Raw genomic sequence first — 26,416 nt, 5'->3', positions numbered from 1 at the left:
TGATGAGTTGTTTGGGGAATCCGTTTGGCAAGTGAGGGAAGACTGGAGGAGGAGACTCAGTGGGCTCTCCCAATATAGCACCTACAGTGCTCTCTCAAACTGGACTGTCACAACATCTTCTCCTGCAATCCTTCTTTGCCCTTTAACATTCCATTATCTCCATCTATCAACCAGTCAGTGTCAAGTTTATTTAGGATCAATTTTTACAAATCCATAAAACATACTGTGACTAATCCCCGGATGTCGTCACTTCTCCCTTAGGGGGAACCCATTCCAACAAAGGCAGGGAAGCGGGATGAGGCCGCTACCTGATAGTCCCTCTGGGAATTGGTACTCAGCGGGTGGACAACCCCTATGTGACGACCTTCGGAGAACATGGTATCCCCACAACCCACCTTACCCTAGCCTACCTTCCTCACAAACCCATGCCAGTACCATTCCCACTGTTGCCATGTGTTTCTATTACACTTCCAGTATGCGTTCACCTCACAATGTTAACATTCCCCTTCACAAGGTTAAGATACAGAAGAACTCAACCAATTCCTGGAAGATGATCCACTATGTACTGAGACAAGAAAGAGGCGCAGTGTACGAACGAGTGCCATGCGGAACCAAAGTGAGCAGTCTAGTCAGTATCGACTTGATCGGTGCACAACAAGTGAGGAAGGACGTTGCGCGGTTCCATTTGTGTAGTAGTATCTGTGTAGTTTCTGGGGCCACTGGTCCACCACACAATCCTTGTGGTCACGCCACCACTCTTCCTTTCTCGCGCTCTCTAACTTACATAAAGTTGCGCTTCCAGCTCTCAGATTTCAATAGCCGAGCAGTTCTGCAACCCGCAGGCTTTTTTGACTTCCCAATCTCCATCTTGCTCCGGTACTACGTAGCCGTGGGCCTTCCCCGGTGTACCTCTGTCTCTCTCGGTCAACTGAGGCCTCTCTTCACGTTGCTACATCCTGCTCATCTCAGTTAAATGGGATGCTCCATTTAAAATGACACTCGCAGTTTCTTGCTGACAATAATATATACTTGTCCCCTCTCCATACAAGTCCCTGTAGGTCATGTTTAAAGAGGTGATGCTGGGATGTTCTTTAGGGAGTTCCGCATTGGAACGGCAGTCCTAGTCTTCACAGGGGGAGTCTCTCCTGGTGAGGTCCCACTTGCCTCGATCACTAAGGAGGGTACTGCGGAACGGGCTCCCCTGCTTAGTCCCACAGGGAGGGGGGCTCCCCCTGGGGGAGAGGGCATGAATTCCCATGATTCGTCACAGCTCCTAGAGACTATGGTGTCAGGGAGCTAGTAGAGCCTACAAGACCCAAGCTTGCAGAATGCCAGCCACATCTCTGACAAGTTCTATGGCAGGACACATGTGAGAGAGACGAAAGAAGAGGGTCTATGAGGAGATTACACAAACAGTAATTCTGCTGCTTAATCAGTGAACATGAGACGAGTACAAGAAGCACACCACAAGATTTTCACAACACAAAGCTTTGAATCCAGGAGTTCGGCAATTTGTCAGGGCCATGGGTATAACCCAGTCAAAGGAGGTATGGTGGGGGAGTTGAGGGCAAATGTAACAAAATGATTAAAGGTGGGCAGCACTCTGTTGCTTTTATACTAGAAAAATGATCTCTCTCGCTTACTCATCTCACATTCATCGAAACACAATGGTGAAAAAGCAATTTGCACAAGTGTATCAAACGCAAATGAAAATTCCAGGGTTGGCCCTGGAGCAACCATGTGCTTTCGCTTATCTCTATATTAGCTAAGAATATATGTCTCATTCACTTCTCAATCAAATTGTTTCAATTAACATATTGCTTAAATCATCTGATACAAATCAATATTAATTAGCACAGTTCGTTTTTTAATCTTTCATTTCAGGGAGTGTTTATACAGAAGTTCTGTGTAGCCAATGCATTTCGGACATGGTCAGTCCTCAGGGCTGAACACAAAGTATTTTAAGTATAAACAGGCAAAATATAAACATAAAATGAGCACGTGAAAACAAAACAAAAATGACAAAACAAGAAAATAATTGTATTAGTGCCATACTCATGTGTTGAATATAGATGAACCTTCCCCCTTACAATCAATATTATTTTACCTACATATGCACATTCAGCATTAGAAACTAGAGATGCAAAAGAAACAAAATCTGACATTTTGTAAGTATACATGAGCAAACAAGTAAACTACTCTATTCCAGAAACTCCTTCAGACTTTTGAACTGGAGGATTCCAGCCCTTTAAGATGAGATCGCAATACCCTTGAGATGGATGGAGATGCAGAAATTATTCAAACATCAATAAACAAATCGACTCAGGTAGTTGGCAAAAGGACAACTGTTTTAATATCAATTATCTAAAACAGGGAGTACAACGAACATCAACAGACGTCTCAGCGTAAGATCTCTCAATGCATCTTACAAAAAGCATTCTTTTATAGATTTATTATTTTATTTTTTATTCTTTTATTTCTTTTATAAAAAATCGTCATAGGTGACATCAACCTACGTATTACTAACGTCATCCTACATGGCAAACTCAAAAACCTAGTGGCAAGTGTGATAGGGTCTAAGGGAATATCCAAGTATACGATCCATACTAGCCAAGGCAGTGAAAGAAAGTGAGTAGTTTCTTAACATCAGGTGGGGCAACTAAGCCCTCCCCTTAGAGAGGTCACTATGAACGTCACTAAATAAACAACGTCCCATTGGCTACACAAACTATAGGACCCTTAACCATGCAGCCCCCTACCACTGGTTGGCACACTAACCTCAGTCAGTACTTTTCCACCTACTCTAGCAGCACACAGACTGGGCTTCCAGGTGCTGGTGAGCTAGTCTTCAACCATAGTTTCCCACCAATTAGCATAATCATCTATCATCACCTCAGTGGTCTGCTGTCAATTAGGACTTTGAACTTGTCCTTGGGAGTGTTCTTTGCTCTGGAGAATTCAGGGGAGTGAAGGCAGGCTCTGCCCTCATGCATAGGTGTGGTTGTCATGTTCGTCCAACTTCATCCTTCCACGTGACTGAAAACCACAAAATGGAGCTTCCAGTGTATTAAAAATACTATTATCTAATAGACCTCTGGCGTCTTCCTTGTTTTTGTCCATGCCTTCTGAACAGGAGTTTCATTCTTTCACACAATTTGTATCCAATGTCTGCTCACCCCAGCCTGAAATGGCCTTGGCTTCTTGGCTCATCGAGCCTCGACTTTCTGAGATTCACTTTGTAATTCACTTGTTTTCTAACTGCAACACACTGGAAAAGAGGCCTTCCTTCTTCAGCCCAGCTCTGCTATAGTACGTAGTGGAAACATCCATTCTTTCCTCACTCCAATATATGGTTTATAGTGATAATACCGAAATACAAAATCTCGAAAAAAAAAAATCTCGAGTTCAATATCTCGAAAAAAAAAATCTCGAATTTTTTTTTTAATACGTTTTTATCTCGAAATGGGGGGGTTCCCCCCCCAACCCCCCTTTTTTCTATTTTTTTTATTTTAACCCTTTTTTTTTACTTACCTGACCCCAAAAACACATATAACTAAATAAATAAATAATTCGAGATTTTTGTTTTTCGAGATTTTGGATTCGATATTTTTGCAGTTCGAGATTTTGTTTTCGGTTTTTTGACTGACCACCCCAATATATATGTACATGTTGGCGCATGCCGCAATCTCTTCACTATAAAGATAGCCTCAAGAATACTTCATCTGCTTGCGTTTCTTTGCATATGTACACGTGTAAAACAGCTCGATATCTTTATCCGCTCTGCAGCATACATTTCTTCATCTTGATCCCAAGATGTCACTTATCTTTGGTACTTTCTTGATGCCTTATAGAATATCTGCATTCTCTAGTCCCTGCATCTCTTCTATGTATGTCAGCTCGGCTCTGCTTGACGTCACCATTCGTCTTTGCCATTCATTTGCTCTGCTTCTTCTGGGATCTCGTTCAAATGGTCATCATACTGTCTCGTATGCAAGTATGGTTTTCTCAATGGGAACCTTGCTTCCAGGATTCTCCTTGGTATCAGTATTTTCACTGGTACCGCACTTGTCTCACACTCTGGTTCCCAACATATAGGCAAGATGGGCGAGGTAGTTGAGGTGGGGGTACTTTGCTCCTTCTCTACACTTTGCTTTTCACAGCCTCCTTCCCCCTCAGTCGCTGATATTGGTGATCAGGGCCCTTGTGTCCTTCTGGGCTTCTGGGTCTTGGCCTCCCCCCAAACCCCAATGGCCTTCAGCCTACACCCACTCCCAGCACTTGTCGTTGGGCTCCCACAGGCCTGTGCTTTCTCACAGGCCTGCACTAGTTGCTTTCCGTCAGTTGACCATTCTTACCAGGCGATCTCGGCCAGACACTTAACTCCCTAGCACTTGATCTGTGTCACTCCTAGCACTTACCCCCCCCACTAACCCCTTCCTTCTCTTTCCCTGCACTTGCACATTCTGAAACCTCACAAGGCCTAGTAGGACTGCCTCTCTCTTTTTTCATTGTTATGATATTGCCTTACTTTCCCATGTTCCCTCCCCGCTGCCCTGTGGGCGCTTTGAAACACAATTTACTTGCTGTATAAACACCTTACAAAGGCACAATAAAATAAATTAAAAACATGCAGACTAGTTGTCAAACATTCAATCAGCTGCACAGGACATTTAAACCTAATGATCACTTGCAATTAAGGAGAAATTAGAGCTGCAGAGTAGGTGAAGCGGAACCAACACCAGAAGCAGACTCATGGACATGAGCCATGCTGGGAAAGCCAGATGCTCACGGGCAGCTGCCTGGAAGTAGACTTTGCCAGAGAGACGGGAAACCGGTGAGAGTGTGGCAGACACCTCAGATGGACAGCTAGAAGGCAGACAGCAGTTGCGAGGCTGTTGGACACGGTCCTGTGACGCTGCATCGGTTCCGTTGGGAAGGGACTGCAAAGCCAAGGCGGGAACCAAATGAGGGTCTGAGAATCAGTGGAAGCCTTCCCAAGGAAAGTACTTTGTTGCAGCCGCACGCCACTATCCGGAAACACCAACAAACACTGGTGAGTCAGCCCAAAGGAATTGGGAGCCCCGGGACATGCTGATAGAGATGCGAGCAATTGAATAATTCTCTTGAATACCGACCAAGTAAAGTTGAAGGACAAAACTTGCACAAGTCTCCTTCGATGAAATGTCAATTTGGGCGAAATGGGAACAAGCATTGCCACTAGCAATGAAAAACTAGTGAAGAGATTGACAGACAGAACTTGAACAAGTCTCTGTATATGAGATGCAATATGGGGGACGTTGGAACAAGTACTATCTGAAGTCAATAAGGTATACACAGTGAATGAGTACAACTGTATTATACTTGGAATTCGCACCCTTCCCCGGGTGGCGCTTTTCCTTTCCTTTTTTTTCCTAATGTGGGGAGACAACAGGGAGGCTGTTGCCTCCCCATGTTAGAAAAACCCAATTCCCCGTCCCCCACCCCAACTTACCTGCGGGACCGGAGCCTTGCATTCCGGTCCTCGATGCACCTCCTGTCTGGTCGCCATTGAAATAGAAAAGAGACTATGTCCCTTTTCGCATGACGGCGGCCATAGAAAACCTGTTTCCTAGTCCCTTTTCCATTTCTATGGAGGTGGACATTTTGTTTTGCATTTGTTTTTTTCTCCGACGGGAGATAGCTGGCACATAGCTCATATCCAGTCGGATGAAAACTAAATGAAAACTATCTGCATTCCTGTAAATCCCAGGGTGCAAATAGATTTTAGGACCCGGCTGGGGCGCAAACATGGGGTTTAACGGCCCGCAGCCCAAGCCGTTAAACCCCAGCCGGGGCGTGAAAGCGATTACAAAGTGTACATTGTAAGAAGTCCTGGTGAAAGAAGCACATCAGGCAGTGAGACCTTTTGGAGAAACATACCAGGCAGGATTGTATACCAGGGAATCTGCAAGATCCAGAAGGGGGATTCCAGGAAGGGGAGTATACCAGGTAATCCATAAAGCATATGAAAGAAAGAGACATAGTAAAAGATACCTTACATTAGAGTACACCAGGGAGCTAAAGAATATAAGATTTCTTGGCAGGGGAGTATACCAGTAAACTGCCTTTGGAATAGGTGTGTAAAAGAGACACTGTTACTTGTGAAGCAGTTTTGTAAAAAAAGACATTTTTGCCATCCTTTCGAGTAGAAGAGACTTCTTTTTCTATCATCCAAATTGGGTTGTGTGAAAAGACATGGCTACTACTTCTGAGAAATCCTTGAGACAGTTTTTGCCATCCTGGAGAAAGTGTTCTATGAATGAGACATTTCAACCACTCTAAACTATTCCAGCTTTAACGCTTTCAGTATCCAACCTGAAATAATTCAGGGGAAGGAAACCCTGCTCCTGAATTAAAGAATTACTTGTTGAAATTTCATATTTGGTTTTGCTATACACTTTTTGCTAAACCCAATTAGAAACACCTATCTTGCACCTTTAATTGTTTATTTAAGTGTGAGGGACAGATATGTTTTGGACACAAGGACTGTTTGCATAATCTTGACAACAAGTCACAGACTGGTCTTTAGTTTTAGTTTCCTAGGTAGGGAAATTCTCTTTAGGACAGTGATAGAAAGGCCTTAATCCAATACCTTTAAATAATAAAGATATGTAATGTTGCAAATATTACAACTTTGTGCCCGACCTCTGATTTCTGACCCCTCACAATGGACAGAGCAGGAGACTGGAGACAGCGGTAAGACAAGGAGACTGCATGTGGAAGAAGGGAGAGAGAATAAGATCAGGAAAACTGAGCATAGCGAGTTGGGTGGGATCAGTTGGAGTGTTGAAATAGGAGAAGTGAGAGAGAACAGTAAGACCAGGGGATGAAGCCTGGAGCGAGGAAGAGAGAGGCAAGGAGAGGGGGTGGTGGTGAGAAGAGTGGAGGCTGGCGAGTAAGAGGCTGAAGAGGCAGCAATCAGCAAAAGAGCAATACAACAACTGGACTGCCCTGTTGGGTCCCTAGCAAGGTCCTTAGGGAGCGAGTCTGATAAGGCTGCACGAGACTAGAGAGGCCTAGACAGTATGGGTACCCTGGTTGTAGTCAATCAATCTTGTGGAAACATTGTGGTTGACCAGAGGGCCTGGGCTAGGGAGGTTGGAACGCACTTAAAGTTTGAGGAAAGGTGCAGGGGCAACCCCTTGTCTGGAGTCTCCAATTGCCTAGCCAACCAGTTTTCTTTTATAGTAAAAGGTTGAAACTTATGAGTAGTTGTTGTGAGGTTCACTGAGCAAATTGTCAAATCAACTTCCCCGTCCATCAATGCAGAATCATTTATGACAGAAGTGATGTACCGTTCCAGGATGTTGGAATCCGGACCCTCAGGATGCTTCCAATCTGCTCCCTTCACAGGTAACCACCAGGGTGCCGCTGCAACCTAGAAGTGGGCCAAGAAAACAAGTCAGAAGTTGCACTTTCAATAAATTGTTCAATGATTTATAAGCAGAAGAAGCCAAGGCCACTGCCACAGCTGCCACTAAGTAGTTTGGCCGAGGGCAGATTTGGGAATTCTTGCAATTGTTCAGATAACTTGGCATATTTTACAAGAACTTTGTGGCAAGATTTTACACATGTAGTCGTTTTCACTTTTCCATCAGTCTACCTCCATTGGCTCCCTTCCTCCCATGGGAATGTGTCATACTCAAACAATTCATGCTGCTAGCGGGTAGCATGAGATTCCCATCCATTTCTTACCCTAGGTCTTTGGGCCAAACAGATTTCTTGTTTTTGTTTTTTTTTTTTAACATGTTGATATGATGGTCTGCAGTTAACTAACCGATACCAGATCTGCCTTGGCAGAGCCACTAGCAGCCACCACGACCACACATGTTGATACCCCACGCGGTACCATTGAATGTAGTATGTAAGTGCAATATGCAGATTCTGTGGGACCCTAAAGCAGAAAGGAAGATTCACAATGAGCTGCACGGATGTGTGGAAAACGACAAAAAAAAACACTTCCATGAAGACCAGTTCAAACTTCTAGAATGAGACAGTCTGTTCATATAGTAATGAAATCCTTCACTGGTTTGTAGCATCGGACACATTTGGTGAATTATTTTCCCCAGCCAGGCTAGCTTTCCCAAACAATGGTAAATCAGAAATGAATGTATCCAGAAATTGGCAGCTGTGCTATTGCTTCAGAGTTAAGGCTGGGGCGGAAACTGGGTGGATGCAATCTAGGGAGTGTAAGTAGTCAGAGGGGAAGGGCAGAGGCTCGGGAGTGAAGGAAACGGGGCATGGCAGTGGACTGATGTTTGGGGGTTGTTCCCCATACAATAAGAGTGAGATAGGTGCTTAGAGGAGAGTGGAAAAAATAACGGGTGTTGCGAGGGTGTCCTTCACAGTAGAGGTGGGTGCTGCAGGGGAGCCACCTCAAGAATGCTCTTTTCCTGTGTCACTCAAGCCAGGGCAAGAAAACTGGCATGCAAAAAATCATGGATCCCTGGTACATACATCACAAATAATAAATAGCTTATAATAAACTGTTAATATATCTATATTCTTTTTCTCTTTTTTCTGAACGCTGTATTTTTTTTATTTTCTAGTAATGTTTTATTCTTTTGTGTAAGTTATATTTAAAACCAAATCACAAAAATAAACATAAAAAATAGCTTTACACGTCCAAAGACTGAATGAAGCACTCAATACATTCCCTGCCTTTGGGATTATTGGATCATTCAATTTGATCCATGTAATGGAGCACTTCACTGGGTCCATTCTTCAAAGGTTCCTCATTGAACTATTCGTCATAGGGTCAAATCTTACTATCCAAAAGGTATTCATGGTACAGCGTGGAACGCATATTATTAGCAATCGAACTGTTGACAGATGTATTAAGAGTACAAATGCAGGTTTCCCAACCCTCTCATTCTCAGCAACCAGGGGGGCAACTTTCTATGATCCCCTGCATGAATGAAACAGAGGGAGGATGATGGAGCCAATTTCCTAAATGCAACTAACAGAGGGCCAGAAGGGGGCATTCTTTCCATCATTGGAGTCCAGCATCCTCTTTAAAGCGGGATACTAGAGTAAGATTAAAAAACACTTCAAATTAAGAGAAATGTATGAAAGGGTACCAGAAGTGGTTGTGTGCCAGTTACCACACAGTCATGGAGGGAAAATGGTGTGGATTACACAAAAAACAAAGTTAATTAGGAGCAAAACTGGATACATTAAATGGTCTGTTTCAAGAGCGATTGGAAACAGCTGAGTGGATGGAGAAATCGGTAATTAAATGCAGTCAGAGTGTGGACCTCTATGATCGCGGTCAATCTGCTCTTCTCCCTTACATCTCCTCGCCACGGCGGCTTTCCATCCCATCAAGGTTCCCAGCTTCCGAATGGTGACAAGCCGTGTCACCCGAGGCCTGAGCCCGTTCCAGTTCCCCTCATTACTAGCGGTCATCATCTTGGAACGGGGCTAAAAATGAAACTCCCGCGTGTTTAATCATGAACAGGGCTATTTGGGGAAGTATTCGAGGCACTTGAACGGTCCTCGCTGCTCTGACGTCAATGCCTGGATGCAGAGTATTTGCTAATCTGCACAATGACAGAGGGGAAAACTGCAGTTTGGCGGGTTTACAACTGAACTGACATGACATGACATGTTTCCTTGGTGTTAAAACCAGGACCTGAAGGTTATTCCGGACGGCCATGCCCAGAGTGCACGAGACCGAGGCAGCCAGCACCCACGCTGCTACTGCCGATCTGATCACAACACTACTGGGGAACATTAAGGTGGCTCTCAAAAGCTCTCGCGTATACACACTGCCTTTAAATGCACGAGCCCACTGGTTGGCAGCGTGGTCTAATATTGTTATATGTACAAAAACACAACTTCAGACGTTCGAAATAGAGGCAGGGTTACAGCACAGGATTCAAAACGCTTACACAGGAGTAAACCGAGCAACATACGCATCCTCCAAGCATTTGAACCCGATGTAGAGCAGTCTCGTAGCATGGTACCGTAACGGGGTACACAGAAGAAAACAGTACATCATCCTGAAACCCCACCCACAGCGTTGACGCCGATGGTACCCGGTGGTGCAATCTCAAAGCATTTGGAACAGGAGCAGAGCAACAGCACAGCATTCTTAACAGGTGTAGACTAGAGGGCTCGCGTGGCATACGAAACAGGCTAACAGAGTATGAAGCAGTGGTAATGCAATTGCACAGCATTCAAAACAGGGGCAGAGAGCTCTCAGCATATGGAACAATGTTAGCAGCTGCAGCACAGCCTCACATCGGGGTGAGGAAGGGGTTTAGAGAAATCTCGCATGTTTACTTTGCAGGGAGAATTTGTTAGGTTCCGCTTATTGGTCAATCAGTATTACGTCTTGGCCAACTCACTACCCAGAGCACGTCAATTAAATTAACAATAATTGTGAACAAATACAAAATCACCCATGAACATAGAAACACACGTAAGCACCAACAGATTTTTACCATGCCATAATTCAACTCATTCAGAACATGCACCTTCTCGGCTCCTGTACATAATCTGGGCACTTGTCCATGGAATAAACCAACATACTTGCATCTCTCCATCGACACCCTTGCCTCCCCCATCTATGGATCACAAGGCAGATGGAGACTGTTTCTTTGTTGGCGTACAAGGCTGCAGGTTTATTATCACACAAATCACTAAACACTACATGTTTGTTATCACAGCAAAACACTCTTTGTGGAATTGTTATCCAGGTGCGGTGACCAGCCGACTGCCTCATCTCTACCTTGCTTCCCCCATTTTCCAAACTATTCCACTAAAGGCCAACCGCCATGGTCAGCGCTCCACCTGCCCTTGTAGGCGATGCTGAACTGGAGGAGTGCCGTTCCTGCTGGGGGAAGCAGAGCCCTCTTATATATCTCCAGCACCCTTTCCGCTAGGCCTCAGAGGAGCGTTGATTGCGAGAGGAGCGAAAACCTCTGGCTTTCCCAAGCTCATTTGTAGTTCCTACAGTGCCATTGGTCGCTTACACACCGCCCCACCGTTCTGCGACTGCAACAGTGAAGTCTTCCCGACTTTCCTTGCCGTATCTTTCCCTATGTAGGGTGTGTGGGAGGGAAAACCATTCAGTGTCTCTTTTCTTCGGGCCTCTATGCAGCAAAAGATGGTGCTGCCGGCTGTGGCCAGAGCCTTATGACTCCTGGCGCTTCCTGTGGCTCCCCCCCTTACCCTTTGTTTTCATTTTGCTGGCTCCCGGCCCCTTTTCCCGGGCGTTATGCCCCTTTCCTTTTATCGCAGGCTGACTGCCTCCCCCTACTATAGGGGGGCGGGAGAAGGGAAGACATGGCCATATTATCTGGGTGCCTCCTTGAGGTCCCCCCGTCGTCACATCCATGTCCTTTGTAACTCTCCCACCATTTATTTGATACACTAATAACTATTTTTCCTTTGGAGAGTTCATTAATACCCAACTCTTTGCCATAGTCTTTGCTTATTGCTTTAGTTTGGACTATGAGGTGGTGCTTAAGTGGGAACAATGGGCCCAAGTTATTTAATTGGAGTACAGCTAGGAGTGAGACAGGATGCGAAGATGGACATCTTAAAGGTGTTTGGTTATTAACCCACCCATTGACACTCAATAGCCATCCTAATCCCTTTGGAGATGCCCAACTACTACCCATCACCTCTGTGAAAAAAAACAAATCATCCTTGGATCTCTTTGGGCTAGCTTCATCAAGCAGTAACATCAACCTTTGTGATGGAAATGTATGCAAGTGTTATTTCAAAACGGACTTCTGGGAGTGAATGGCTTAGTTACAGCAATAAATGCGTGCCTTCCTCCACTTAATTTGCCAACAGTATGCATTGAAGTCATGTTATAAACAAGCATTGAAAAAGCCAACAGTTTTGGCTTGTTTTTGGTATAAGATTGGGATGTTTTGGGATGCATGTGCAGCCTCCAAGCACAGCCAAACGATTCAGACTAAGGAAAATCTATTAGCGCACGAGAAAGTTAAGATGTGCGGCAGCAGGCAGGCATGGATCGCAGTTGGGAGCAGGCCATATGATCTGTTTCCAAAGTAGTAAGCAACAAATGTATCTTTACAGTAGTTATAGAAGCTTAGAAGCTTAGGTAGGCCCAGGTAGAAGGCACGGGTGTAGTGGTAGTGAAATTATACCTATAGTAGAAGGGATCATGTTTGGCAATGGTGGTGTAGACACGAGGCCAGAATACAAGAAATACTGAAGCACCGCCATATTGGAAGTGAGGCCCAGCATTTTGTACTCCTTGTTGTAAAGTGCAGTAATGCCGAATAATGAAGACTTCAAATTATTTCCCTTACCCATGCCCCAGTAGTGCAGCTGAGGATAGTGGTATTCATGCCGAATAGATAACCTTTTAATTTTACCCAGCTGCAGGTTTTTGTCGGATCAAGATTGGAATGTGAATGGTAGAGCTAGGTTAGTGCTGCAGCCTTCTCGAAGGGCAAATCCATGGAAGTCAGGTTAGAGGTCTCGAGCTGCCAACATACTAGGTTAGATTTAGGAGGCTAGCACCCAACACCCCCACTCCACCCTGAGAAAATGTCAGTCCTATAACTACCAGGCATTCATGCATTCATAAGAATTCGGCAGTTTAATGTGGAAGCAAGGAGGTGTACCGCGGGTGGGCAACTGATAAGGTGGGAGCGAGGACAAGAACATCCTGTGATGTGTGGTACAACGAGCAAGAGGTGATGCCAACAAATCTAGTTCAGTGATGGGGAGGCATTGCCAAGGCACCTGCATGTCTGGTATCGAAAAGAGCGTATTGTTGTTTCAAATGGCCAATTTGACCTCAGAGTTGTCCACTAAGCTCATGCTAATGACTAGGTGCACACCATGTGACTCGGCTGATGGGGCAGGTACACTCCAGGTAACTCACCAATCCATTAGCTGGGAACCCAGGTGACGACCCAGGGGGACCACGTGTTAGAAGGTAGGGGTAGATTACGATGTGGCCAATCGGTCAAGGGACTATAGGGGACTGGTAGTATGTATATAGGTGGTAGCCAATGAGGGTGGTGGGAAAACACTGTATATTGTTCACATCAGCAGCGACTATCTCCATCCTTAAGAACCATGTACCAGCTTTAAACTAACAGAACTGTGAGGGGTCAGAAATGAGAGCCGGACACAAAGTTGTACTATTTTCATTATCAGCGTCGTTATTAAAACAAAAAGGTTGGATGAAGGCCTCTGTCCCAGTCCTGAAGAAAGTTTAACTACCTATGAAACTGAAACTAAAGACCAGTCTGTGTCCTGTCGTCAAAATTATAAACTGTCCTTGTATCCGAAACACACTAATCTGACCCTCACACTAGAAACAAACAACTAAGGGTGCAAGGAAGTGTCTCCGAGTTATGTTTAGTATAAAGTGAAATCGGAAGTGTTCCACAGTGTCTGCGGAGATCCCCGTTTATTTTGTGCATTCATTTGGAAGTAACGTCTCCTTTAATTGCGTGGAGCTGCAATTCACACGGGACTTCAAATAGGCCACCCTTCGCGAAAGCGAAGCGTAAGTGAAGTCGAAGTGTTCCACAGTGTTCAGCGGGGAGAGGCGGGAGGCGCGTGTCCCGACGAATTCCGAGAACTTAACGTCTTGGTGCTATACACAGTAAGTCCTCCCCCATTGTCATTTTGCTCCGTGGACGTCCCTCCTTTGATAAGATGTTTCTATCATGCAAATTGTGAAAACCACCGCTAACTGATCTGTTGTAAACTGCGTATAATTCAGTTTACAGGATACACCGCATTTGATTATACTTACCGTCCTATCGCCCTCCTGGACATAGACAGTAAGGTATTCATGAAGATTTTACTGGGGGAATTGGAGTATTGGGAAAGGGAAAGGAGGATCCTGTCAAAATGACAAACAGGCTTTAGGAGGGGCTTATCCACTACCCTGAATGGATAATGTTAAACATAATGAGTGAAAACTCAAGGAGTAGAGGACGACAGCAGTGGGAAGACTTATTTGGCACATGGGAAGACTTCTCTAAAGCCTTTGATCTGGTGGACAGAGAGAGGCTTTGGTTAAAGCTCAGGGCAAGGGGGATCCCAGAAGGCATGTTAGGGATGCTTATAGAGTTCCATAAAAATAACACTGTCAGAGTACGGTTAGACAAAGAAGGTCATCTGTCAGAGCCAATTGGGGTGGAATGTGGAGTCTGGCAGGGGTGCCTAGGTGCACCTTTTTTCTTCAATGTATATGTTGCTGACATGGGAGAATATTTGGTTTAGTCGGCGCTGGTATATCCAGTAGTGAATGGGGTGAAGTTCGACTGGCTTGCCTATGCCGACAATATAGTTCTCCTAGACAGCACAGCTATTGGACTGCAACATTTGCCGAACAGGTTGCATAGCTATGCAGAAGAAAATGGGCTAGCCCTGAACCCAAATAAGTCAAAGATTATGGTCTTCAGACAGAAAAACTAAAAAGTGGTCTACCAAGGTTGGTCAATGGGAGGTCAGCAGATCCCAAGGGTAGAATATCTGACATATTTAGGCTACAAAATCTATGCATCACTAGCGATATGCAAAGTAGAAAATGACATCTTAATGAAAGTGAAACAATTATCTGCGCAGATTAAGAAAATACTAATGTGTATGGCAGATTTTCACTTATTCCATTAATAAAATTCTACCAAGTTAAGGCAATACCAGTTATATTGTACCTGGTGGAAGGAAAACCGCAGTTATGGAATGCAATATGGGAAAGATAGGAGGGACTCCAGTGGAAACATTTTCTTGGACTAGCAATGTGCCTCTCAATGTTTAACATCAGATTTGAATTGGGTTTAAGATCTTTAAAAGGGCAAATGGTTTGGGAATTAGCCTCACTCTTTTGTCTTATAACAGCACAAGAAGGAACACTCTATTCAGACATAAAGGTCCATATGGACAACAACAAATCAAAAATGTTGACAAACCTACGCACACAAGTGGAAGTCTGCCTAGCTGAGGCAGATATTGAGATCCAAACCTTAATAGATAATCCGGAGAAAGCTAAAAAAAGATGGGATGAGATGGTCTGGATCAAAACGATTCAGGAAGTATGCATGGCACCCAATCCAAATACATTCCAGAAAGCAAATACAAAACTAGGTTGTCTGAATAGATATCTGGTGAAATTCCCGGATTGGAGAATCAGAAAGAAATTCATAAGATTGCGGTTGAACGCAATACACACAGGGGAGCTGCTTGCAATAAGAGGACTTGGAGATTCAGCAACTCATTTGTGCCAGATATGTAAGAATGCAGAAGCACAAACTACTAGACATCTACTAACAGACTGTGAAGGCACCTCGCAAGCAAGATCAGCCCTCTTTGGAAAATGTGGTTTTGAACCAACACACTACATCCCAGAAATGTTTTGGGAGAGACCGATTTCCGGATACTCACAGGGCAGGATGATAGCAGTAATTCAGATTCTTGAAAGATGTAAAATAGTGCTCTGAATGGTCAGGTGAATGTTTGTTTAAAAGGCTAAAATAATGCAAACTGTGGAAATCTTTAAGATATTTTAGGTGAGGAGAGAGGGGAAAGGAAGTTGAATTTGGTTTATGGACATGATTTATTGAAAATTAGTTTCAATGAGTTTCAATGAGTAACTGGGAAATGCTATGTTAGGTAATGTGTTTTTCCTTTTTCTCCTGTTTTGTTGTTTTCCTCCTCTCATGTTTTATTTATCATTGAGATTTTCTTGATGAGTTTTAATGTTTTTTTTTCTTATGTCTTTTTGTATTGTTTTCTTATGGATGTAAAAGGTTATGTTAACCAAATACAATAAAAAAATAAAATAAAGCAATTGAATGAATTCAACAAAAACAGTCATTTCCATTGAGAAATCCTTGGATCCCATGGGTGGTTCCATTCCCTTGGACATTTAGGTGAAATGGCAAAAGTGTATTTTTTAAACAGTTCCTTAAGGATTGTAAATTTGTTTCCTTTGAACAACAATTCCCTAAGGATGGCAAAAGAGTTTCCTTCAAACACTTAAAACAATAGTCTAAGGATGACAAAACGGTGTCTCTTTCAAGCAAGAGTTCCTTGAGCATTTTTATACGCAGTTCAGAAGTGTTCTTATGCAAACAATATGTTCCAGCTTTGGACCGCGTTCACACACACAGGATTTTATTCACCGCAAAACAACTTTCATTGACCTGGTATACTCTCCTGCCAGGAATTCCCATTATGGGCTCTTGGGATCCATGGTATACTCTTCTTCCAGGTATATTTCCCACATTGTCCAGTCTTTTGCAGAATACTTTTGTTGGAGGGTGTGATGAATCCCACAGATCCCTCACTAATTCCCTGCTTAAAGTCTCCTCCCAGGTGGCCAGGGAAAGGCAGACTCTTCCCGGTCCTGACTTTGGGGGTGGAGTTCTGTGGGAGGATCACCTGGGAGAAGAAAGGGCCAGGGGAGTCAGAAGAAACCGGGGGATGATACATGGTATTCATCATCCTCGATGGAGGATGTTTCAGCGCTGCCAACGTCTGAAATGGCTTGTTGCAACTAACATCTGGTTGGCCCACGAGATATCCATTCAAATAAGAGTGAACTCACCCATTCATTCCGGGACTCTGAAAGAAATCAAGATCCTTATAAAGTTTGGGAAACCTATAAAGCCAAGACCTTCATTTACACCCAAAGAGACACATAAAAGAAAGTCAGTAATAGCAATGTAAAAGAATTGCCTTTTTCTGTACAATCAGGATGAATGACTCCTTCGTATACATTTCCTTCCGAGAATGTTACAATGAAAAAAGTGGGGTTTAAAAATATAACTGAATTAAGAAAATCAAAATATTCCTTTAGGAGCTTCAAGTCCCAGAATTCCCCAACTACTGAGACGAGGAAGAGGGTTGAAGAGACACAATGTGGCAAAATTAGTCAGTTAATTAGTGTAGATGACCCACACCTGTGGGAGACAGAGGCTTAAAAGGCCCCTTCGGTTGCAGGTCATAGAGAAGCAGCTGACTGTGTTTGTGGAGAGAAGATGAAGCCAAAAGCAGAAAGCATGTGGTTCGAGTTGGCAGCCCAGACAGATACTGGAGGAAGGAGAGTACGCTTGGACCATTGCAGGGCAGATTCCAGCTGCTGGTCCTGAGAGGGTTTGTGTCCCCAGAAACCTGAAGCTCCAATTTGAAGTGGCGCGAATGAAGGAAGGCTTACCAAAGGGGTTTGCTGCATCGTGAAGAGCCGGAGCAGCAGAAGTCCTGCGGAACGCGAAAGGAACACAGGCGTACATCGAGACCGGTGAGTGAATCCGGAGCACTAAGTTCCAGCTCACAGGTAGGAAGCAGGCGTGCGAGTGAGAGGCACTTTCGTAGTAGCTGGAGGTGTGCAGAGTTGCACTTGTGTGTGAATACAAATCATTCACAGGCTGATTTTGAATACCGATCAGGTATAACGCAGAAGAAGCACTCGCAGAAGAGTAAAAGTGGTTCCCAAACTATTGGTGCATATTTAGCTAGGGAAAACCAACTAAGACTGAATGAACAGCCAAATGACTAATTTTGAAAGTGAGAGTTTTTGAAAAACCCAACCAACTGTGGGGGCAACTTTATTAAGAGTTGGTATCAAAAAGCATTGCCCGGGGATTCAAGATGGCCGCCGGCAGTGACTAGACGTGCCAACGGCAGCTCCCGCACCCCAAGGCCTTCATTAGGGATCCACCACCCCCTGAAGGCATCCAGCGGCAGCGGAGGATTGGTGCGGCAGTGGGAGCGAGCTCGGGCAGCCAGCTGAGGAGGATTAGCAGGCGCCTCATAGCCGGAGCCCCGTGTTCGGCGACAGCGGAGACCTGCTCGGGCGGCCGGCGAGCGGCCCCCCGATCCGCGAGCGGAGGAGCCCAGCCCCCCGACCCGTGAGCAGAGGAGCCCGCGGAGGAGGAGGGTGCAGCGGAGGGGGTCGGGCCTGGCCGCGGCTGAGCCCGGCGGGTGAGCGCGCCTGCCCAGAGCGAGGGGCCGCCTCTGAACGGAGGTCGCGAGGGACGGCGGCCGCGTCCCCAGGGCGGGGACGGCGGGGACCGCCGGCGAGAGCGGCCCCCCCGAGGAGCAGGAGAAAGCCTCCCGGCCTGCGACGGGAGGTGAGGAGTGTCCGGAACCGGGGGGCAGGGGGAGGCGAGCATTGGAGGCGGCCCCCGGGTTGGTGGCTCGGCCCCGGTGCGGCCTGTTGGCGATCCCGGAAGCGCTGCTCGGGGATCGGGCCTGCCCCCCCCACTTTGACCCGTGGACATAGCGCAGGCCCCCCGAGGGGGGGTAAGACCTCCGGGGCCCTTCATAAATTGGATAACCACCCCTCCTGGAAGTGGCAAACGATCCCTTGTGGCACCCGGGGGAGGAGCGGTGGACTACCCCGGGTGAGCTGGCGGGCTAACCCTGTTCCCTAATGCCCTCGAGAGCCAGGGGGAGAGCATCGCGCACCGGACAGAGGGGGGGGACCCATTGGGCACCCTTCCCTCCCTGTGGTCAGCAGCAATGGAGGCCGCCTGTGGAGAAGGCTCCGAGCAACATGAGGTGCCTGGAGCGGGAGACCGAGAGCCCTTGACAAGGGGGGACCTCAGAGGCGAGATGCAGGCCCTGGGGGAGACTTTAGCCAAAGCAGTCCAGGATCAGTTCCAGCTGCTGCGGTCGGACCTAAACACGGCCCTCGAAGAGCTGAAACAGGCGGTAGTTCAATTGGGCGAGAGGACTGATATTTTGGAGAGGGGCCTGCAGGAACTGGAAAAAGATGGCGCGGCCGCCGGAGAGGCGATCGACCGCCTATGCCTGGCGACCCGCAACTTAGAAACCCAACTAGAAGATTTGGAAAATAGATCGAGACGAGTCAATATCAGGGTGAAACTCCTTCCAGAATCAGTCACGGATAGGGATTTGAAGAGAGTGGTACAGAGCATTTGTGTGGAGCTGTTAGGGGGAGATGACCCTGAGGAGATAGAGCTGGACAGGGTGCACAGAGTGGGCCGGCCTCTCCCCGGCCGGGATGCTAAACCACTGGACGTTCTGGCAGCGTTTGCACGATATGTTCAAAAGGAGGCAGTGTTACGGGCGGCTAGACTGCGTGAACCACTGCTTTATAAGGGCCAGGAGATTGCTTTATTTAAAGACTTGGCCAACAGTACTCTGGTGAAAAGGAGGGCAATGCGTCCTGTTTTTGGGGCACTCTCGAAGAAGAATGTTAAGTACAAGTGGACCTTCCCGTTTGGGTTGTTGTTTGAATGGGAGGGCGCCCAAAGGAGGGCCACCAGTGTGCAGGAGGCAGCGAACATCATCAATCTGCCCCTTGGAGATGCGGGGGAAATGGTCGCCCGACCCCGGGAGACGGAATTAGACCGTGGACGTGGTCCACGGTGGGCGCCAGCTCCAAGAAGAAAATGTCGCGGAGGCGCCCACGGGAGGAGAAGGAGAAGCCCGATCACGGAGAGGAGGGGGGTGGCCCCCGGTTCGGGGGGAGTCCGGTAGAGAAGGCGTGAAAGGATCTTGGATTTTGAAAAGGGGGTGGTGGGAAGAAAGCTATCAACGGTTTCGGGGAGGGGGCGGGGTTGCACCTCTTGGATCACGCAAGGACGGGAGTGTCCGGGGGTTAGGGGGGAGAAATGGAACGCCTTCCAAGTTGGGGGTCGGAAGGTAGGGGGACAAGCAGGGGAGGGTTGCCCAGGGTGGGTATGGGGGGGGAAGGGGGTGGGGGAAAGGGGCGGGCAGGTATAGCACATGTCAGAGAAGCGTTACCCTTGGAACTGGGCTTCTGGTTGGCAACTCCCTGGGAAGGGGAGGGCGGGAGGGGAAGGGGTTCTGGGTCAGCTAGTAGGAGGGAAATTTGGCTGGGGCTCTCTTGGGCTACCCTGGCACATAAGTTGTTGATGGCCCGATACGCCCAGTTGTTACATTCAAGTGGCAAACACATAATGTGAGGGGACTGAAGTCTCCCCTCAAGCGTGCAAAGTTGGAACACTATGTGAGATCCCATAAACCGGATGTACTGGCCTTGCAAGAGACCCATCTAAGGAAATGTGATCAAACCCGATTGAGGCTTAAGGGATATCCCCTGATATATTTTGCGTCAGGCCCCACGAAGAGGGGAGGGGAGGCTCTAGCCTTTAGCAGGAGGACAAATTTTCAGCCCCAGGAAGTTCTTAGGGATGCCAATGGGAGGTATGTGGTGGTGAAGGGGACCGTAATGGGTTCGAGTTATACTATTGGGTCAATATACGCGCCTAATGTGGGCCAGGACCAATTTCTGCGGGACACTCTAAACACCATAGAGAACTTTGCTAGAGGCCAAGTGGTCCTGTTGGGGGACTTTAACCTGGCTTGGGACAGGATTGGAGATCGATCTAGAGGTGGGGAGGGAGGCGGAGGTGCAGTTGCCTCCCCCCAATTAAGGGAGAGATGGTCTGGGGCGGGCCTCCGGGATGTTTGGCGGTCTCTGCGGGGGAGCGAGGAGGGCTTCACATTCCTCTCTGATGTGCATAGATCCCAATCTCGAATTGATTATATTTGGGTCTCTGCTAGCTTGCTGGGGGCGGTGGAGGCGGTTGAGGTGGGCCCGCTGGGGATAGCCGACCATAAGGTTGTAGAAATGGTACTAAGGCTGGGGAGACGCGGACCAGGGGTGTGGAGTTGGAGATTTCCGGGAGAGCTCTTGAGGGACCCTGTGATACGCAGTGAGTTGGAGGACAAAATTCAGGATTTCTTTGAGAGAAACGCGCCCTCCGACACGAGCCTGGGCATGAGGTGGGATGCTTTTAAGGCGACTATACGGGGAGACCTCATTGCCCTGCGGGCGGAGAGGAATAGGCGGCTGAGAGGGCTGGAGGCCCAGCTTGAGGGAGAGGTGGAGTCCGCCAGAGCCCAACTGCGTATTACCCCCACGCGAAGGGCCTTCAGGGCCTATAGACTGGCGGAGGGCCAATTGGGGATTCTGAGGACTAAGAGAGCTGAAGGTGCCCTCCTCAGAATGAGGCAAACCTTTTATGCTAAAGCCAACAAGGCAGGCACTCTGCTTGTTCGCCTTTTGAGGGGGCAGAGGGATCAGAGAGTAATTACCGCACTCAAAGACCAGGGAGGTAGGCGTTTGACCCGGTCTGACGAGATAAGGGAAAGATTTGTGGAATTCTATGAGGCCCTATACTCCTCTCAGGATCCTTCCCCTCACTTACAGAGAAATTTCCTCGAAAATATACGTCTCCCGCAGGTCCCTAAGAACGTGGCTGAGGAACTGGGTGCCCCTATCTCGGAGGACGAGGTAAGGGCTGTCGTCACTGCTCTTCCCCGCAATAAGGCGCCGGGTCCCGATGGCTTTCCGGCCTCCTTCTATAAAGCCTTTTCTCATCTATTGGTCCCTCACTTGATCCAGCTCTTTAATTCGTTTAGCACGGGGGGTGGCATCTCCCGAACGATGGAGGAGGCTAAGATCACCCTAATCCACAAGGTAGGGAAGGATCCGGAGGATTGCACTTCTTATCGCCCGATCGCCCTTATTAACACCGAGGCAAAAATATTCACTAAGATTTTGGCAAGGCGGTTGGAGGGACACCTCCCTTCCCTGATCCATAAGGACCAGGCGGGTTTTGTCATGGGGCGGCAAACAGCGGATAACATCAGGAGGGTAGCTCACCTCATTGAGAAATCCCGTAAATCAGATACCCCGGCGTTTCTGTTAGCATTAGACGCCGAGAAGGCGTTTGACCGGGTTGAGTGGTCCTTCTTATTTCAGGTTATGGAGAGGATGGGCCTGGGGGAGGGCTTTATTAACTTGGTTGCAGCCAATTACAAAAACCCCACTTCACGCATATTGGTTAATGGAGAAGTGACTAGGTCCTTTAGCCTCCGGAGGGGAACGAAACAGGGATGTCCCCTCTCCCCGCTGTTCGCTATTTACTTAGAACCTCTACTATCGGCTGTCCGCCGGTCTCCGGAGATAGAGGGGATCCCATTTGGTGGTTGGCAGCATAGGGTGGCGGCTTTTGCCGACGACATGCTACTCACACTTACCAATCCGAGAAAATCCCTCCCAGCATGTATGACATTATTAACTTCCTTTGGCGAAGTCTCGGGCCTTCGAGTTAACTTCCAAAAATCAGAATTGATGACCCTCTCCTTGGGAGAGGGGGAGGCGAGAGAGGTCAGGGAGCTGTCCCCTTTTAAGTGGAGCCCCTCTGGGCTGCGATATCTGGGGGTGCGGATCACCCCCTCCCTGGCTGGTTGGTTCGGTGCGAACTACGAACCGCTTCTTTTGGCAATCCAGAAAGATCTACGAAGGTGGGGGGCCCTTCCGATCTCATGGCTGGGTAGGGGGGCGGTCCTTAGGATGGTGATACTCCCTCGGGTACTCTACCTTTTTCAGGCCATCCCCTTGAGGGTCCCGGAGAGTTTTTTCCGGAGGCTGGACGGACTGATTAGAGGTTTTGTCTGGGGGGGGAGAAGATCGCGGGTTTCTAGGCGACTCCTCACTACTTCTAGGGATAGAGGCGGATTGGCCTTCCCCGACTTTCGTCGCTACCACGACGCGGCTCAGCTCTGAATTATTAGAGAATGGTTTGCGGAGGAGTATCAGAAACACTGGGTAAAGATGGATCGAGCTGTGGCTGGGCACCACTTGGGGGAGGTGCTCTGGCTCCCGAGACGGTTACGACCCTCTCATATCTACCTGAGCGACATCACAAAAAGTGTGGTTGAATGTTGGGATCGATCTGTATTACAATGGGGGATCACGACTTTTCCCTCTCCGTTCTCCCCTATCTTCCGCAACGGGGACTTCACTCCAGGGATGGAGGCGGGAGCTTTTTTGGTGTGGGAAGAGGGGGGGATGTAGGATTCACAGGGACATGTTCACCGGGGGTAGAGTGAAAACGTTCCTGGAATGTAAAAAAGAATTTGGTCTAGGGGAAAAGGAGCGGCATCGGTACTTTCAAATCAGACACTGGGTGATGTCTCCGGCTGTTAGACAGGCGGCAACTAGAGATCTAACTCACTTCGAAAGGTTCCTAACAACCAATGAGGGCACTGGGGGGTTGATAGGGGCTCTATATAAACATCTCGAGAGAGGCACCCCGCGAACCACCTGGCCCTATATGGCTAACTGGGAGAGGTACACTGGGGTTCACTTGGAGCTAGCCGATTGGGAGAGACTCTGGGCGCGGATCCCTAAATTGGCAAAGGCGATCCAGGTCCGAGAAGTGTGGTATAAATGTCTGTTGGGTTGGCATTATACTCCCGCCCGTCTCCAAGCAATGAACCCCGCTGTTTCTGGGGACTGTTGGCGTGGGTGCGGGGAGAGGGGCACGGCTTCACATATCTGGTGGGATTGTGCTGCTATTCAGCCCTTTTGGGAAGATCTTAAGAAGGCCACAGCCCAGGCACTGGGAGGAGGATCCCTCCGACATCCATGTGGCATCTTGCTGGGGAAAAGCGGGGTAGGAGTCGGGTTGGGGGCTAATGGGACAGGACCGGGCCGGGGCAAAGCACCAACGATTTTTGTATTGGCAGCCTTATCCCTCATTGCGCAAAAATGGAAGAGCCCCGTGATCCCGTCGGAGCAGGAGTGGCTCAGGAAACTTTGGGACATTGTCTCTTTAGAGTGGGCTTCTTACGCAGCGGACAATAAACTGGAGACATTTCATGCGGAATGGGGGGAGACCCTGGAATTTCTAAAAGGGGACTTTAGAGAGCAATGGTGTCCGCAGAGACTTAAACTTTTGGACATTGGCGGATAGAAGCGGGTTCAGGGGAGATGAGAATGGGAATGGCTTTCTGGGTGCTGTACTTATGGGGGGATGGGTTCTAGTTTATAATGGACTTTGTTGTTTATTTTCATTTATGTAAGCTGTTTACAATCCTGTTCTGAAAATGAAAATGAATAAAAAAGAAGTTTAAAAAAAAAAAAAAAGCATTGCCCAATCAAGATTGGCTGGAAATAAGACACTCAATCCGGCCAATATTACAAACAGAAGGAGAGGGCTAATGCAAGGGATGTGAACTCTGGAACCAAGTGCCCATATTGTATACAACATCTGGTACACGTTGGGACACCCAGAGTTTGTCAAAACCAAGGGAGATGTAAAAGGAGGCCCTAACCCTGTCAGTCTTTGGTTGTATGCAAAGTGGGAAAGTGGGGAAACGAGAGTGGCGGAAAGGCTACCCTTCTGGGAACAAGGAACCAGAAGGAAAGAAACAATTTACAGAAAAGTGTTAGAGTATCAATGTGAATCTTGTTTTTCCTAAAAAGGTGTTGAGAGTGTTGAAGCTGTCAGTTGTTTAATGCTGTGAAGCAGTTATAATTTCTTGTTTGTTGACATGGAATATAAAGTACTTTTGTTGTGAAAAGCTGGAAGTATACCTGAATGTCAAACCTTAGGAGATTATAGGCCTGGCAAGGAAGCAGGTCAAGTGAAAGTTGGAGAAGGGCTACAGGGTGGTCCTAGCAGGGAGAACGTTGCAGAAGGGCTACAAGGTGGTACTGACACAAACATTGGTTGTTTTAGTAGCACTGGAGGAAATGTCAAGCAAAGCTGTTGTGAATAAGTTATATTTTCTGGAGTTGTTTAAGTGGCAAATCCTACCCAATATAAACATTGTTGCTATTTTTTTTTTTTTAACTTTTATTTTTTATTCAGCTTGGTAGGACAGATACAGGTGAGCATCAAGAGCATGTAAAATCAAACAACTTAATACAACACAGTCTCCTAGAACAGGTCGAGGGTTCACCTCGTCAACAAGGGGGAGCAGCAGAACAGTGCAAATAGAGGGCCATTCAGGGGAGAGCTGGGGGACCACAAGAGGAAGGCACCGGGGATGTAGGACCTGAGTCGGCGCCGGGAGAGGACATAAATGATCGGAACTTCAACCAGATGTCTCTGGGCCTAGAGCAGGCGGGCTGTTGTACCGCCCAAGATTCCTCCGTGTCGGAAGCCCAAGTGACCGCTCTAAGCCACTTTGCATGTGTCGGAGTGGTAGGTCGAAGCCAACAGAGTAGTATCGCCCGAACAGCCAGAAGCATACAGAGGCCAGCCAGTCTCCTAGAATCTTGGTGGAGGTCGGGAAAGTCATGGAATAGGCATTTCATTGGGGTAGGGGGGATGGGGTGGTCAAGAACAGACGAGATGGTGGAGCAAACAGCTTCCCAAAATTGGGTAAGGCGGGGGCATGACCATATCATGTGGAAGTAGCCGGCTCCCTCAAAGCCACACCTAGGGCATCTAGGGGAGGAATTATTCGACATACGGTGTAGTCTGGTTGGGGTATAATGGTATCTGTGGAATAGCTTAAATTGAATTAGTTTAAATCGGGAGTTGAAGGAGACCCTCTGAATACGTGAGCACATATGGGACCACCGGTCTTCGGTCATTTCCACACCAAGGTCAGACTCCCAAGCAAGCTTTATTTTAGAAAACGAAGGGGACGATCTGGATTGTATCAAGGTGTATAGTCTGGAAGTTTTTCCCCTCATTGGGCAAGGTGAGGTCAATTCAGTGATCGCTAGTTCATCCGGCGGCAATGCTGGGAAGCAAGGGTACTTATGTTTGAGGACTCTACGGAGGGATGAATATTGAAGCCATACCGAGGGACGCTGTCTGAGGGGCGGAGGGAGGTCAGGCCATTCTATGAAATTACCATCTACAAATATGTCTCGGAGCAGTTCAAATCCTGCCCCAGCCCATGTGCGAACAACCGAAGGGGGAACCTGTGGGATTCCCGGGAGAAAGTTCCAGATCGGGAAATTACCATGAAAGGGATGGGTGGTGCCCAGTAATTGCCAAGTTTTGGATAAAGCCAGAGATGTGCACCTCACCGGGTCTAATGAGCCTGATTCCATTGGGATAGGTGTGATCACCAGGGATCTAATATCGCGGTCACCAACCGATAATCTTTCTAGCCTGACATGGGGAGGGGGGCCAGATATGTTGAACCAATGTGCAATGTGTTGGAGCTGGGCTGCCAGCCAGTACTTGAGAAAGTCGGGTGCACCGAAGCCACCCAACTCCATCGGTGAAGCAAGAGTCTTGAACTTAAGGCGGACTGCACCAGAGTGCCAGAGGAAGGTGTTGAGGGTTCGTGTCAATGTCTGAAAGAACTCACCTCCCGGCCATTGTGGGATATTGGCGAATCTATACAATAGCTGAGGGAGTACCACCATCTTCAGTATTCCTACCCTCCCTGCCAGTGAAATAGGGAGGTTGTTCCAACCCTGAATCTTTTGCGTAAGATTTGTAAGGTATACTAGATAATTCTTCTCGAGAACCCGATCAAAGTGTCGGGACACCACTACACCTAGGTATGTAACCTCAGATTGGGCCCACGTGAATCCAAGAGTATCGGGAGGGGGGAGTGTGCTGGGGGTGAGCGGGAAAAGAGTTGATTTAGTGCAGTTAACCGTCAGGCC

General features: G+C 47.5%; 1 protein-coding gene across 3 annotated transcripts in view; it reads right to left on the bottom strand.

Annotated features, from left to right (window-relative positions):
• SUMF1 (sulfatase modifying factor 1) overlaps window positions 1-26,416 on the bottom strand; it is a 901,271-nt gene that overhangs the window by 441,807 nt on the left and 433,048 nt on the right. For all 3 annotated transcript variants that reach the window (XR_011301918.1, XM_069643509.1, XM_069643507.1), the window contains exon 4: window positions 7,335-7,417. Coding sequence is in view for 2 of the 3 variants with exons in the window: in XM_069643509.1 (XP_069499610.1) it covers window positions 7,335-7,417 (83 nt within the window). In the remaining variant the exon portion in view is untranslated. The remainder of the gene's footprint in view (window positions 1-7,334; window positions 7,418-26,416) is intronic.

This window comes from Ambystoma mexicanum, chromosome 2p, assembly GCF_040938575.1.
Source record: "Ambystoma mexicanum isolate Mex_15411 chromosome 2p, UKY_AmexF1_1, whole genome shotgun sequence".
Classification (NCBI taxonomy): Eukaryota; Metazoa; Chordata; class Amphibia; order Caudata; family Ambystomatidae; genus Ambystoma; species Ambystoma mexicanum.
The sequence above is the reverse complement of the archived record's forward strand: the minus strand, read 5'-3'. Positions and strand labels throughout refer to the sequence as shown.